Source organism: Barbus barbus, assembly GCF_936440315.1.
Source record: "Barbus barbus genome assembly, chromosome: 5".
NCBI lineage: Eukaryota > Metazoa > Chordata > Actinopteri > Cypriniformes > Cyprinidae > Barbus > Barbus barbus.
In genome coordinates, this window is record NC_136733.1 from 40,158,791 (window position 1) to 40,172,844 (window position 14,054).

General features: G+C 39.5%; 1 protein-coding gene across 4 annotated transcripts in view; it reads left to right on the forward strand.

Annotated features, from left to right (window-relative positions):
• The window catches only part of taok3a (TAO kinase 3a), a 68,155-nt gene that overhangs the window by 43,376 nt on the left and 10,725 nt on the right, over positions 1-14,054 (forward strand). For all 4 annotated transcript variants that reach the window (XM_079417242.1, XM_079417239.1, XM_079417241.1 and 1 more), the window contains 5 exons: positions 1,172-1,265; positions 3,837-3,918; positions 10,134-10,301; positions 11,791-11,976; positions 12,920-13,054. In XM_079417242.1, coding sequence (XP_079273368.1) covers positions 1,172-1,265; positions 3,837-3,918; positions 10,134-10,301; positions 11,791-11,976; positions 12,920-13,054 — 665 coding nt within the window. The remainder of the gene's footprint in view (positions 1-1,171; positions 1,266-3,836; positions 3,919-10,133; positions 10,302-11,790; positions 11,977-12,919; positions 13,055-14,054) is intronic.

Consider the following 14,054-nt stretch of genomic DNA (forward strand, 5'->3'; position numbering starts at 1 on the left):
AGTTTTTGAATTTAATATTTGATCCATGTTTCTTTTTTCTAATATTCGGAGCCAATGTGTCCACTACAATAAGCAGTTGTTACACTAAAACTACTAAAGCTGATGATTCCCACTCATTTCAATAGTAATCCATGCGATTGGGAGTTTCATGTGAGGGCAAAAAAGTTTTGCCCCGTACAAACATTCAAGTTGGTCCTGTGAATTGGCAAAGCTGACCAATAGAAAGCTGCTTGGTTTGAAAGTGACTTCTCTATAAGCAGTGTTTCATACATTGCTACACTATTGCCAATGGAAAATGGATCCTTTTTTTTTTTTACTGTGAAATTTTCCCTAAATTTTACTTGTAATTCTATATGACGGTGCTCTTTATATGTCATTTGTATCTTGTATTTATTACAAAATAAATTAAACGTGGTGGAATAATTATTACCATTATCTACTATTGTAGTGGACTGATGTGTAACTTCCATTTTATTGTTTTGGTGTAAAAAGACGATTTTCAAGTGTGCACTGCATTGGCAAAGTGTGCAATTTGCAGCAAACAAATATTGTACTTGTATTGGGAACTTCATAAAATTGTCTTTTTTTCTGCATCGGAGGACTGTCATGTACTTCCTTGCTGAGTACATACATATAATATGTGACCCTGGATCACAAAATGGTCACATGTGCAATATTACTCAGATGACATACTGTTGTTTTGAACACACACTCTCTTTAAAATTAAGGTTTCAAAAGGGTTCGCAGCAGGTTTTCGCAGCAATGCCATAGAAAAGTACCCCAAAGTACCTTTCAGTGAACAGTTCTTAAAAGAACCATTTTGTTTTCTTAGTGTAAAGAATATTTCTAATCATCTGTGAAACCTATTTTTCTATTATAAAGACCCTTTGGTGCAATGCAGTTGTTCCATGGATATTAAAGTTTCTTCATGGAACCATCAATGCCAATAAAGAACCTTTATTTTTAAAGTGTGCTACTCCTAATATTGCATGCTATACAAGACGAACTGGGATTTAGTCTAAATATTGACAAGTTTGAAATAACTCTGCTGCTGATTAGCATATGTACATATGCATGTATATTTATTCACAATCTATGCAATATGTCAGAAATGTTCTGTTTGAGAATTCCAGCACATTTGATGACTTCTTACACCTCGGCTGTTTTCTAGCTGAACGCAAGCCTCCTCTCTTCAACATGAACGCAATGAGTGCCTTATACCACATCGCCCAAAACGACTCTCCCTCCTTACAGTCCAATGAGTGGTGAGTGTCCTTCCACACAGTCACAAAACACAAGTTGACTCACTCGTATAGAGATATGTATATATACTCCTCCTCGTCAAACATATATATATATACTCTCTCAACCACGCTCTCCTCTCACACTTTAACTCTTATGCAATAACCCTGACCCCAACGGTCAGTTCTTTACAATTCCTGATCTTGTGCTTTATTGCACAAGCAAACTTTCTGTGCCCCTCAAATCTCTGACCTGCTGCAAAATGAAAGCCTGCTGGTCTTTCAAGCCGTGTTGCCTTTCGTCGATAGATCTGGAAATTGAAAGGCTGTCTCTCTCACACACACTCACTCACACACTCACTCACTCACTCACTCTCACACACACTCACTCACTCACTCTCACACACACACACACACACTCACTCACTCACTCACTCACTCACTCACACACTCACTCACTCACTCACTCACTCTCACACTCACTCACTCACTCACTCACTCACTCTCATTCACTCTTACTCACTCATTCACTCTCTCACTCACACTCACTCACTCACACACACACTCACTCACACACTCACTCACACTCACTCACACACTCACTCACTCTCATTCACTCTTACTCACTCATTCACTCTCTCACTCACTCTCACTCACACACTCACTCACACACTCACGCTCGCTCGCTCGCTCGCTCGCTCACTCGCTCACTCACTCACTCTCTCTCACTCTCTCTCACTCACTCACACACTCACTCACACACTCACAACCTCACTCACTCACTCTCTCACTCGCTCACACTCACTCACACACTCACTCACACACTCACAACCTCACTCACACTCACTCACTCACACACACTCACTCACTCTCATTCACTCTCTCACTCACACTCACACTCACTCACACACTCACTCACTCACTCATTCATTCACTCTCACACACTCGCTCGCTCGCTCACTCTCTCTCACTCACTCTCTCACTCGCTCACACTCACTCACACACTCACTCACACACTCACAACCTCACTCACTCACTCAAACTCACTCACTCTCTCACTCACTCGCTCACACTCACTCACTCACACACTCACTCACACACTCACAACCTCACTCACACTCACTCACTCACTCACACACACACACACACACACACTCACTCACTCACTCACTCACTCTCATTCACTCTCTCACACACTCACAACCTCACTCACACTCACTCACACACTCACTCGCTCGCTCACTCGCTCTCACTCACTCACTCTCTCTCACTCGCTCACACTCACTCACACACTCACTCACACACTCACACTCACTCACACACTCACACTCAAACTCACTCACTCTCTCACTCGCTCACACTCACTCACAACCTCACTCACTCTCACTCACTCACTCACACACACACTCACTCTCTCACTCACTCTCTCACTCACTCTCACTCACTCTCTCACTCACTCTCTCACTCACTCTCTCACTCACTCACTCACTCACTCACTCACTCACTCACTCACTCACTCACTCACTCACTCACACACTCACTCACACACTCACAACCTCACTCAAACTCTCTCACTCGCACACTCACAACCTCACTCACTCACAACCTCACTCACACTCACTCACTCACACACACTCACTCACTCACTCACTCACTCTCATTCACTCTCTCACTCATTCACTCTCTCACTCACTCACTCTCATTCACTCTTACTCACTCACTCTCACACTCACTCATTCACTCTCACACACACACTCACTCACTCATTCACTCACACACACACACACACACACACTCACTCACTCATTCACTCTCGCTCGCTCGCTCGCTCACTCGCTCTCACTCTCTCACTCGCTCACACTCACTCACTCACTCACTCACTCACTCTCTCTCACACACACGCTCGCTCGCTCGCTCACTCACTCTCTCACACACACACACACACTTTACACTACTTTTCAAACGTTTAAGGTCAGTAAGAGTTTTTTTGTTTTTGTTTTTTAAAGTCTCTTGTTCATTAAGGCATGTTCATATAGACATGTAGATACACTTTTTTTTCAAAATATACTGTATGTATGTGTATTTATATATACATAATAAATATACACAGAACACATTATGCAAACAAAAACTTTTTTATTTTGGATGCGATTAATCATTTGACAGCACTAGATAAAATACAGTAAAAACAGTAATATTGTGATATATTATTAAAATTTAAAATAACTGTTTTCCGTTTCAATAGATTTTAAAATGAAATGTATTCCTGTGATGTAAAGCTCAATTTTCAGCATCATTACTCCAGTCTTCAGTGTCATGCAATTCTTCAGAAATCATTCTAATATTCCAGGAATTACTTCTTATCAATTTTGATATGTGTGCTGCTGAATTTATTTATTTATTTCTTTAGTTCACCAAAAAAAAAGTAGTGTGTAAGAACGGTTTTATGGGTATTGTATCGGCCAGTTCAACAAAAACAACTGAAACCTCTTAAATATGCCAAGTGTTCTAACAATTTTGGCCACCACTGTATTTGTACATTAAGTATCTTATGAAAGTGCATAATACTGTAACTGTTGTTTGTATTTTGTGAAGGTCGGATGCATTCCGGAGTTTCGTTGACTACTGCCTACTAAAAATTCCTCAGGACAGACCCTCCTCAGCAGAACTCCTGCGGGTGAGTAATCGCATGCACACAATGTTCACACATGCAGAGGAGATTGTCATGTCACTCATAAGCATTGCTCATCGAAGTTCAAGCACGACTTCTGAGTGCCCACACACTACTGTTAATTCATTCCCACTCTGAGTCACATCCTCAAACACACAATGTAAACACACTTGATGGGGGAAGGTAAAATACTCATGTGATACTCACACATGGATTGTTACACTTAGGTTTAGTAATGTAAATGTATGCAGCTTAATCTCACGTCGTGAGACTTTTAATAGGATACGGTCCGGTCTACATTGCAGCTGATAAAGAACTGCAGAATTAGACAGAAAGAGACTGTCTGAGATATAAAGTGGTCAACCAGAGTTTTAGTTTTTATAGTTAATGAGCAGGTTTATCAGAAATGGATACTAGATAAACTAGCTAATTTCCTGAGTTGCATTTCAGGAATGTGTCATATTCATAAATTGTGCAATTCATAACAAAGCAAGTACACTACATATGTTTCTTTTTTTAAAGGAATGAATACTTTTATTTACCAATGATGTATTAAAATTAAGAAAGAATGATAGTTTAACATTGTGTAAATTACAAATAAATATTTCTATTCAGCAAAGAATTCTGAAAAAAAATAAAATCATGGTTCATGGTTTCCACAAACATATTAATCAGTGCAACTGTTTTTAACATTGATACTAGTAATAAATGTTTCTTGAGCATTAAATCAGCATATTAGAATGATTTCTGAAGGATCACGTGACACTGAAGACTGGAGTAATGATGCTTTGCAGCTTTGCATCACAGGAATAAATTGCATTTTAAAATCTATAAAAAAAATAAAGCAGTTATTTTAAATTGTAATAAGATTTGAGAATATTACGGCTTTTACTGTATTTTATCTAGTGCTGTCTAGTGATTAATCACGATTAATCGCATCCCAAATAAAATTTTGTTTGCATAATATATGTGTGTGTTCTGTGTATTTATTATGTATATATAAATACATAAAGTATATATTTTGAAAATATTTACATGTCTATATTTAACTTTCCTGTAGCTCAAATAGTAGAGCATGGTGCTAGCAACGCCAAGATCATGGGTTCGATTCCCAGGGAAAACAAGAGCTGATAAAATGTAAAAACTGTAACTTGAATGCAATGTAAGTCGCTTTGGATAAAAGCGTCTGCTAAATGCATAAATGTAAATGTATTTATATTCATATAATTTATATTATTTTTAAATATATTTTTTATATAAAAATACATTTTTTCTGAAATATACACATGCATGTGTGTGTATTTATATACACATAATAAATATACACAGCACACACACATATATTATGCAAAAAATATATATATTTTGGATGTGATTAATCGCGATTAATCTTTTGACAGCACTAATTATATCAAATATATCCAGCCTCAAAACAACATCTGGCAAGCTTTTGAACTGTAGTGTACATGTTGCATTCTCAGTGTTTCTGTGAGAGGATGTTTAGCAGGCATTAGTGTATATTGCTTTCTGTTCAGTTTTTTCTCCTTTCAGGTCATCTTAAGTTCGTTTAGCTAGTGATCTGTTTGTAGCACAGGAAACTCTGCTGTCCACTTGATTACAGAGTAACGTATGCCCATGCGTTCCTAAAGCCCAATTCACCATGCGTAATGCGTAAAAACCTCAATATCTGCACTTTCACAGAGATAAAGACGCCCCTGTGCAGTTGGTGAGTGCACTTCCTGTTTGCCATATCTGTACTTCCTGCTGTCATGACAGTGGGTTCCTTACTCATCCATCCCTGCTGACTCACACACATACTCGTTTTCATATGCACAGCCAAGCTCAACCCACAGAGCATGTCATTCTGCTGTTTTTTTCATTTGCTGTGCCAACTACATCCTTGGAGGGTTAATAAAAGCAGGAGGAGTTTTCAATGCGTGTCTAACGTAACTAATATAACCATGACTTTCTCTCAACTGAATCACTGGGGCTGTAGGTGGACATATTGCTGCGCGGTGACTAATGGTTGTGATATCGTGCTGTGGTGGGAGGCTTATGGATTTAAATCGTTACCAAAATAAATGTGTGATAGAATATAGTGTACAGTTGGGATATGGGTAATTGTTGGCTGCAGGGAAGCTCTGGATACGTGATCGTTAAGGGATAGTGTGGCCAGTGTGATTGGTTTGTTTGTTTGTTTGCACACTGTATGGCTCTGTTTGTGTGGGTTCATCTTACAGGTTACGGTTGATCTCATTGGTGGACGCAGGTAATCCTATTCAGCCCTGAGAGCTTAGTGTTGATGCTAGGCACGCACTTCAGAAGGGATTCGGGGGTCTTCTCCATGGGCGCCTAGAGGATTTCATCAGATTCTTTGCAAAAACACCACTAAAAAGTTTGTGTGTGTGTGTGTGTAAGAATTTTCCTCTTCTGGATAAAATACAAGTCCATAATAGCATTGTTTGATTAAGAAACAAACTCATTTATATTTTGGATGGCCTGGTACATTTTCAGCTAATTTTAAGGTCCCACTTTATATTAATTGTCTTTAACTACTATGCACTTACATAAAAAAGTACAATGTACTTATTGTGTTAATATTGTATTGCAAAACACTTCTGCTGCTATTGAGGTGGGATATGGGTAAGTTAGGGACAAGTTTGGTAGTATGGGTAGGTTTAAGGGTGGGTTAAGGTGTCAACACTGTAATTATAAATGTAATTACATGCAGGTATTTTTAAAATACAAGTACAGTGTAAAAAGCTTGAATGTACACAATAAGTGCATTGTACCAAATTATTCATTTAAATGTAAGTACATAGTATTTAAGGCCACTTAAAGTGGGACCAATTTTAAATTCTGTGTGCAATATTCCTTTAATTTTCTTGAATGCATGTATCTATAATGCACTAATATAAGACTTGAGGCTGTTTGGACCACACAGTCATGAGTGACAGTATACATATGTAAACCATTTTAAACCCGAAACTGGCACAAAGCAACAAAATGATCAAAGATGTCCATCTGGCACATGAAAACAACTGAAAAACAGCGATCCGCTTAGCAGTGACTACATTTTTCATCTCAAAAAGTAGGCTTTTGTTTCAGAGTTTTGTGAATATCCACTTCATCCAGTGCTATTTGTTCTCTGTGTATCTTTCTTTTAATTCAGTGAGAGAGCGGTCTGACTCTGAACCAGTGTGAATTGATTTAGACCGTTTGCTAACTCGTTTTGCCAATTCTCTAAAAAGAAAGAACGGACTCAAAATAATGATTCCTTCACTAATTACTGGCCTCACATCAAAAATTTGGGTCATGCATGATCAGTCCATGCAGAGGTTGAAAAAATTAATTTCGACCCAGTTTTGGTCTCCTGTTCCTCTCTAATACCTCAAGACTGTCCTCCCAAGCTCCTTAAGACCGAAAAGAGGTCATTAATCTGAGTCTAGCGTTCATTTATTGCCGCTTCCCAACTGATGTCTTAATCTCACATGAGGTCTAAATCCACCTCCGTTCTTGACCTACAGAGGTCTTGTCGATTGAGAACGAGCAGTGAATATCACTCACGATCTGACAGAGCTGGCTCGCTTCAAGACTTCAGATTGTCATTTCTTCCCTTTAAATGGGATAATCCTGTAGATTAGTTTCCTCCCGGGCTGGCCAGTCACAGATGTCTGTTTAGAGTGGCGAATGCTTATCTGTGTTATCATGGAGAAGCCGAGCTGTTAGCTGTAACGGTCTTTGCCGGGGGTTAACGGTTGAGCCGTTTGCTTGACCCGCTCGCAACACAGACATGACCTGCTTAAAGTAAACTTGTTGTCAAATTGAATTTGTGATTCCAGTCCAAATCACTCAGAGAGTAGGAACGTTATCAGCTGTTATTAAAAACCAAGAAAAGGTGAACCAGGCCGCTTTTGATTAGGCCTCCAAGATCAGTTTAGGCTTTAGAGCAGTTTACATTTAGTCAAATCACTGAAAACGAGGTCTTGTTGACTGTTAACGAACATTTAGAATGAACTAGTCCAGCTTGAACGAGTTTGCATCATTGCTCACAACCATGCTCGCCAAGGCTGCATTTATTTGGTCAAAAATAGTAAAAAAAAAAAAACAGTAATAGTGAAATATTATTAAAATTTAAAATAACTGTTTTCAATTTTAATATATTTTAAAATATAATTTATTCCTGTGATGCAAAGCTGTATTTTCAGCATCATTACTCTTCAGTGTCATATGATCCTTCAGAAATCATTCTAATATACCGATTTACTGCTTAAGAAATATTTCTGATTATCAATGTTGAAAACTCTTGTGCTGCTTAATATTTCACAGTGGAAACTGAGATACATTTTTTTTTTTCTGGATTCTTTGACAACTAGAAAATTCAAACAAACTACATTTATTTAAAATATATTTTTTCTAACATTATGAACATCACCCTTTGATCCATTTAATGCACACTTGTTTAATAAAAGTATTCATTTCTTAAAACATCTTTATCACAGCCAAATTTTCGAATGACAGTTGTGACGAGTCGGCTGCCTCCCCCCTTATTATCATCACCACCCCGTCCCGTATTCGCCACCCTTCACCAGGCTCCCGACGGGAGTGGGTGTGCGAGAGAGGAGGGGCGCTGGATAGCCACGGCTGGCAGCGTGTGATGAGGCGCACCTGATGTGAATGGAGCCTCGTCACCGCCGCTGTTTAAACCCCGAGCGCGCCTCTCCTCGGGAGACCGGTCTCTTCCCCGTGCATGCACGCTGGTGTCCTCGTGGGTCCAGGAAGGGTGAGTCGAGGAGGACTGCCGTTAGGCGGCTGACGGGCCAGGATGCCGGGCCGTCGAGTCCCCCAGAGACGCCGGGAACTCAGGAGATGGACGTCGCCGCGCAAGAGACGCCGCCGCCACTCGCTCGCCCGGCCCCAAGAGGGGAGCGCGTGCGGCCACCGGACTCCGCCCCTTCCCTGGACCCTTCCCTGTCGAACACTGCCTTCCTTCACAAGCCCCGCGGCACAACGAGGACACCAGGTTCCCTGTTTATTTGGACACTTTTCCCCTTGGACACTTTATTTTACTTTTTTATTGTTTAATAAAAACCTCTCTGAGGCTTGACGCCACACCCACTGTGTCTGTCGTTTGCTCCTCCCGCCACACAGTGCACAAGAATGGTTTGGGAGTAAATGAGATGTTGTCAAATGAAAGATAATGCTAATGTCAACAAAGCCAAGCAAAAATAGGAAACCAGTCCACTTCAAAGAGGAGTTAGAGTAGTTAACTCTAGAATTAACCAGTCCGCCTCAAGCAGTCCAATAAGAAATGTTATTGCTTTAGAGCAAAAGATATGTTCTCAAATGAACATTTATTCACTTCAACAAAACCAAGCAAAAAAAAAACAGGGAACCAGTCTACTTTGAACAGGTTTATGAGAATGACTTATGACTGGAAAAAAAAAAAAGTTTTAAAGTAGGTGCATACAAGATGTTCATGATGCGTGGTTTACAGGAAAAGTTGCTGTGAAGAGTCTCAGAAGGAGAATATACGGTAAACGTTCAAGAGCGGCTGTTTCGAGGAATGGGACAGGAATTGATTTGGATTTTGGATTGTGCTTCTAACCGTCTTCTCCCAAATAAATAAATAAAACTGGCCCAGTTGAGTAATGGAAAAAACTGCATACGACCAATTGGTTTTCAAAGCCTCATGGTTTGTGGTTTTGCGAACCCAGTTAAGATGCACACATGCAGCCACTTGAAGTCTCGAGTCGATTCTCTTTATTTCCATTGAGGAGGTGAGATCAAATCCACATTTAGCCAGCCATGGCAGAAGCCGTCCACTCGAGGCCATATTACACATGAGCACCCTCTAGTGAGCTAAGGACAACGACGAAATGACGTAATTCGGAGCACAAGCAGAGTAATCTGGCATGCTGAGAGGATTGAGAAATGGGTTTATTTCGTGGCAGTTGAATTGCATCATGCTTAACCCCCAAATGCTTCTCCTGAAATATTTGCTGTTGTGAAATAAATGCAATTTGTGTGGTTTTCGGATGAACACAGGGCCAAATAAAACACACTTTCCTCTCAGCGATCCACTCCTCATAAACTGAATAAAATGTAGAATCTGAGGGTTGCTGTTTATACATTTGATCACCACTTTATTTGCCTTAGCGTGTGTAAAACTACAAAAACATTTCTCAAATGCACTCTCTGTCCCTCTTTGTCCGTCCCAGCATGAGTTCGTGAGGAGAGAGCGTCCTCTACGGGTCCTCATCGATCTGATCCAGAGGACGAAGGATGCGGTCAGAGAGCTGGACAACCTGCAGTACCGTAAAATGAAAAAAATCCTCTACCAAGAGAAACACAACGGCCCAATGGGGGAGTCTCAGGAAGACGAGGAGGTGGGTACAGGAAATACTCTGAGAAGTGAAAGCCCCCCTTGAGTGTCATACACACATGTTGACTTCATGCGTGCCTGTGTGAGTTTCTCAGTGGTCAGCGTGCTTCCTGTTGTTGCATGTGGCTACGTGTTATACACAGCAGATTTGGCATTTAGGCAGCCACTGGTTTCTCTTGCTTAATGTCCTTTGCGTGTTCTCCACTGATGCTTTAACATCTGTTTGGAGTTTTCATAGAAAATATGATGAGATTACAGATGGATTTAGTGTCTGTTCATTTAATAGATGAATAGAGACCACAATTAGACTTAAGGGTGATGAACTGAACTTGACTACATTATAAATATTTAACGTAAAATCATATATGTGACCCTGGAGCACAAAACCAGTCTTAAGTCTCTGGGGTATATTTGTAGCAATAGACAAAAATATATTGTATGGGTCAAAATTATAGATAATTTTTTTATGCCAAAAATCATTAGGATATTAAGTAAAGATCATGTTCCATGAAGATATTTTGTAAATTTCCTACCATAAATATATCAAAACTTCATTTTTGTTTAGTAATATGCATTGCTAAGAACATCATTTGAACAACTTTAAAGGAGATTTTCTCAATATTTCGATTTTTTTGCTCCCTCAGATTCCAGATTTTCAAATAGTTGTATCTCAACCAAATATTGTCCTGTCATAACAAACCATACATCAATGGAAAGCTTATTTATTCATTTACTTCATATAATTTTGAAAAATTGACACTTAAGACTGGTTTTGTGGTCCAGGGTCACATATATAGTACTATACTGAATTGTCAGTGTCAACTACAGTATATTGTACTAAACTGAGGGTATGTGATGCATACTAGACTACTATACTATACACAACCACAGTATATGATAAACAGTTACAGATATTTTCTGTATATTTGTAGTTTATGTACTTAACTAAAAAATACTATTATTCAAAGGTTGGGGTCAGTATTTTTATTTTATTTTTTTAAATTATATTTTTATTCAGTAAGGATGCATTAAATTAATCACAAGTGAAAGTAAAATATATTTACATTTAAAATATATATATATATAACTATATACTATACTAAACGCTTAGGTTGAAAACTTCTGCTAAATGCATAAATGCAAATACCTACTGAACTGTAGCGAAGATATACTAAAGTGTATATATACAAAATTTGATACTGTAATATACAGAAATTTATATTAATGACTTTAACTGAACTATATATTTTATGGAAGTATATACTGCAGACTGTACTGAATTACAACGAAAGTACATGGAATTATATATTTTCTTGAACTACACTAAAGGTGCGACTATACACTATTTTGAACAACATGAAACTATTAAGTGACTTTCAGTAATGGTGTAAATGTGTCTCTGTTCAATGAATAACTGCTATTACAGGCCTTGCAGTGAGATGTGTAAAGTGCTGTCTGTAGGATGGTGATCAGTTTCTGTGTCTTTTGCACAGGATGGAGATCAGGCAGGCTGTAAGATGAACAGTTTGGGCAGTAATCACTCCATCCCCAGCACCTCCGTGAGCACTGGCAGTCAAAGCAGCAGCGTCAACAGCCTGCAGGAGGTGCAAGACGACTCCTGCTCCGAGCTGCACCACGACTACGACAGCACCCTCGAGTCTTCCACGCACCACAAAAAGGTCCCGAACACACACTGAAATCTCCACAATGCTTAAAATGCATTGCACTCCTTTTCATTTAAATGCAAAAATAGAACATGTGCTTTCCAGTCCGTTCCTGGAAGTCATTTCCTATGATTTTCTCTCTCTGTCAAGCTCTTTAATTCTCAGAAGACCGGCTTGTTACAGTTTTAATGGTACACACAGTCTTTCAGGCCACAGAGAAGGTATACTTAAAGTTATTATTAGATCGAAGTCGAAAAAGTTCAGTGGCGCTCCTCTCCACCAAATATGCATATTTGTGCTTTCATATGCAGTATAGCTAGTACGTACTATAGGGACTGACTTTTTTTTTTTTTTTTGTGTGGTTAAATTGTGCTCGTCTAACAACACTCAGGTAAATTACTCCTGCAGATGTTAGTCATAGTCAAAGTATTTCACAAAATCACTGTTTTTACTATATGTGACCCTGGAGCACAAAACCAGTCTCACTTATCAGTCTCTCTCAATATTTTTCCTTTTATTGAAAGTCATGAAAACACTATCGTGGAGTTTTTCTTTTGCTATTTGAGAAAATGGGAATGCAAAAATATATTTGCTGTACTCTCCCATTCACTGCTCTCGACGTTAGCCCAACTATGATGACTTCCGCTGCTGAGAAACACAGAAATGTGAAAAAGGTCCATTAGCAAAAAAACACTGAAGCAAAACACGTTCAGGTCAAAGTGTCTGAATAATTTACTGAATAATTTTACTGGTTGGTCCGCTGTGTGAAGAATTTAGCTATCCTCACTTACATGAATGAACTGTAATCTCTAGCACCCACTAGTAAAAAAAGTGTCAGGAATTATATCTGGTGTCTGAATAATTTTTGGTTTGACTGTAAAACTCGTAGGGAAATGTATAGCTTGAAGAGTTTGATTGTTGAGTTTGAGTTCTGATTTGATGTGCTTTTTGTCCTCAGGATCATCAGTTTATCCGTGATGACCTTCCTCATCGGGACCACCGCTCGGACCTGCGACCGTCCTCGTCGGAAAGAGCTCCGGCTCATAACTATAAAAACCGTGAGCGCTTCGCCACAATCAAGTCGGCTTCACTGGTGAGGAAAAAGAATGACATCATCCTTGCTGTCATCCTCTCATCCCCCTCCTCTCCTGCTTTACTCTTTCCTTTTCTTGTCATCCCTTCGCTTACACTGCGGTCATTTCTCTCGGTGGTCTTTGCCTCCTCCTTTTCCTGTTTAACCCTCTCTTTATTCAGGGGGGAAGACAAAAAGCGTCTTACTTTTCTCTTTCACATCTGTTGTCAAGGCAACGTGATTCAGTCAATAGCCAGCTGCACTCCTCACACGAGTCATTGGTGTTGTTGTGTACTATTAGTTAATACGCTGTGATTCAACACAAAAGGATATTCTTAGTCCTGTGGGGTTTGGGGTGAAAAAAGAAGCATAGGGTCAATGTCAGACATTTACGACACACACAAAGAATTTATTATGCAATTAAGCATGCAAAATAATCCATTGTGATACAATCACTTCCACCCTAATTGATGAATAAATGGGAGATCAAGGGCAGGCGGTGTAGTCGATCGCAGTATGCTTGGTTTAAATGATGATGTCACCTGTTTTGGCCCCGTTTCGCTGGAGCGTGGGCACCCTCTAGGGGCAGACAAGCGCAATGGACTTTGTCTGATACTACAGACACTCATCTATCATTTCTGATGATCACAAAGGAGTTTGGCTTTAGTGGGTTTATGGGTATGGCGTAGCATCCTGTTTTTTTATTTTTTTTTATATCGAATCAAGTGTGCGCTGTTTCTTTATCGATATGGGTTTTACGCTTGTATGGAAGGAGATTTAAGGATCTGGGCTATGCAGGGAAAGAGACTCTCTTTGTGTTTCATATGAAAAGCCGTAGAGGAGGGGTGAGGTGTAGAAAGAAAGTGAGACCGGAAAAAAGAGGGAAGACAAAAGTCAGAAGGTGAAAGAGAAAGACACGTGACCCTGGACCACAAAACCAGTCATAAGGGTCCATTTTTAAATTGAGATTCATAAATCAGCTTTCCATTGATGTATGGTTTGTTAGGATCGGACAATATTT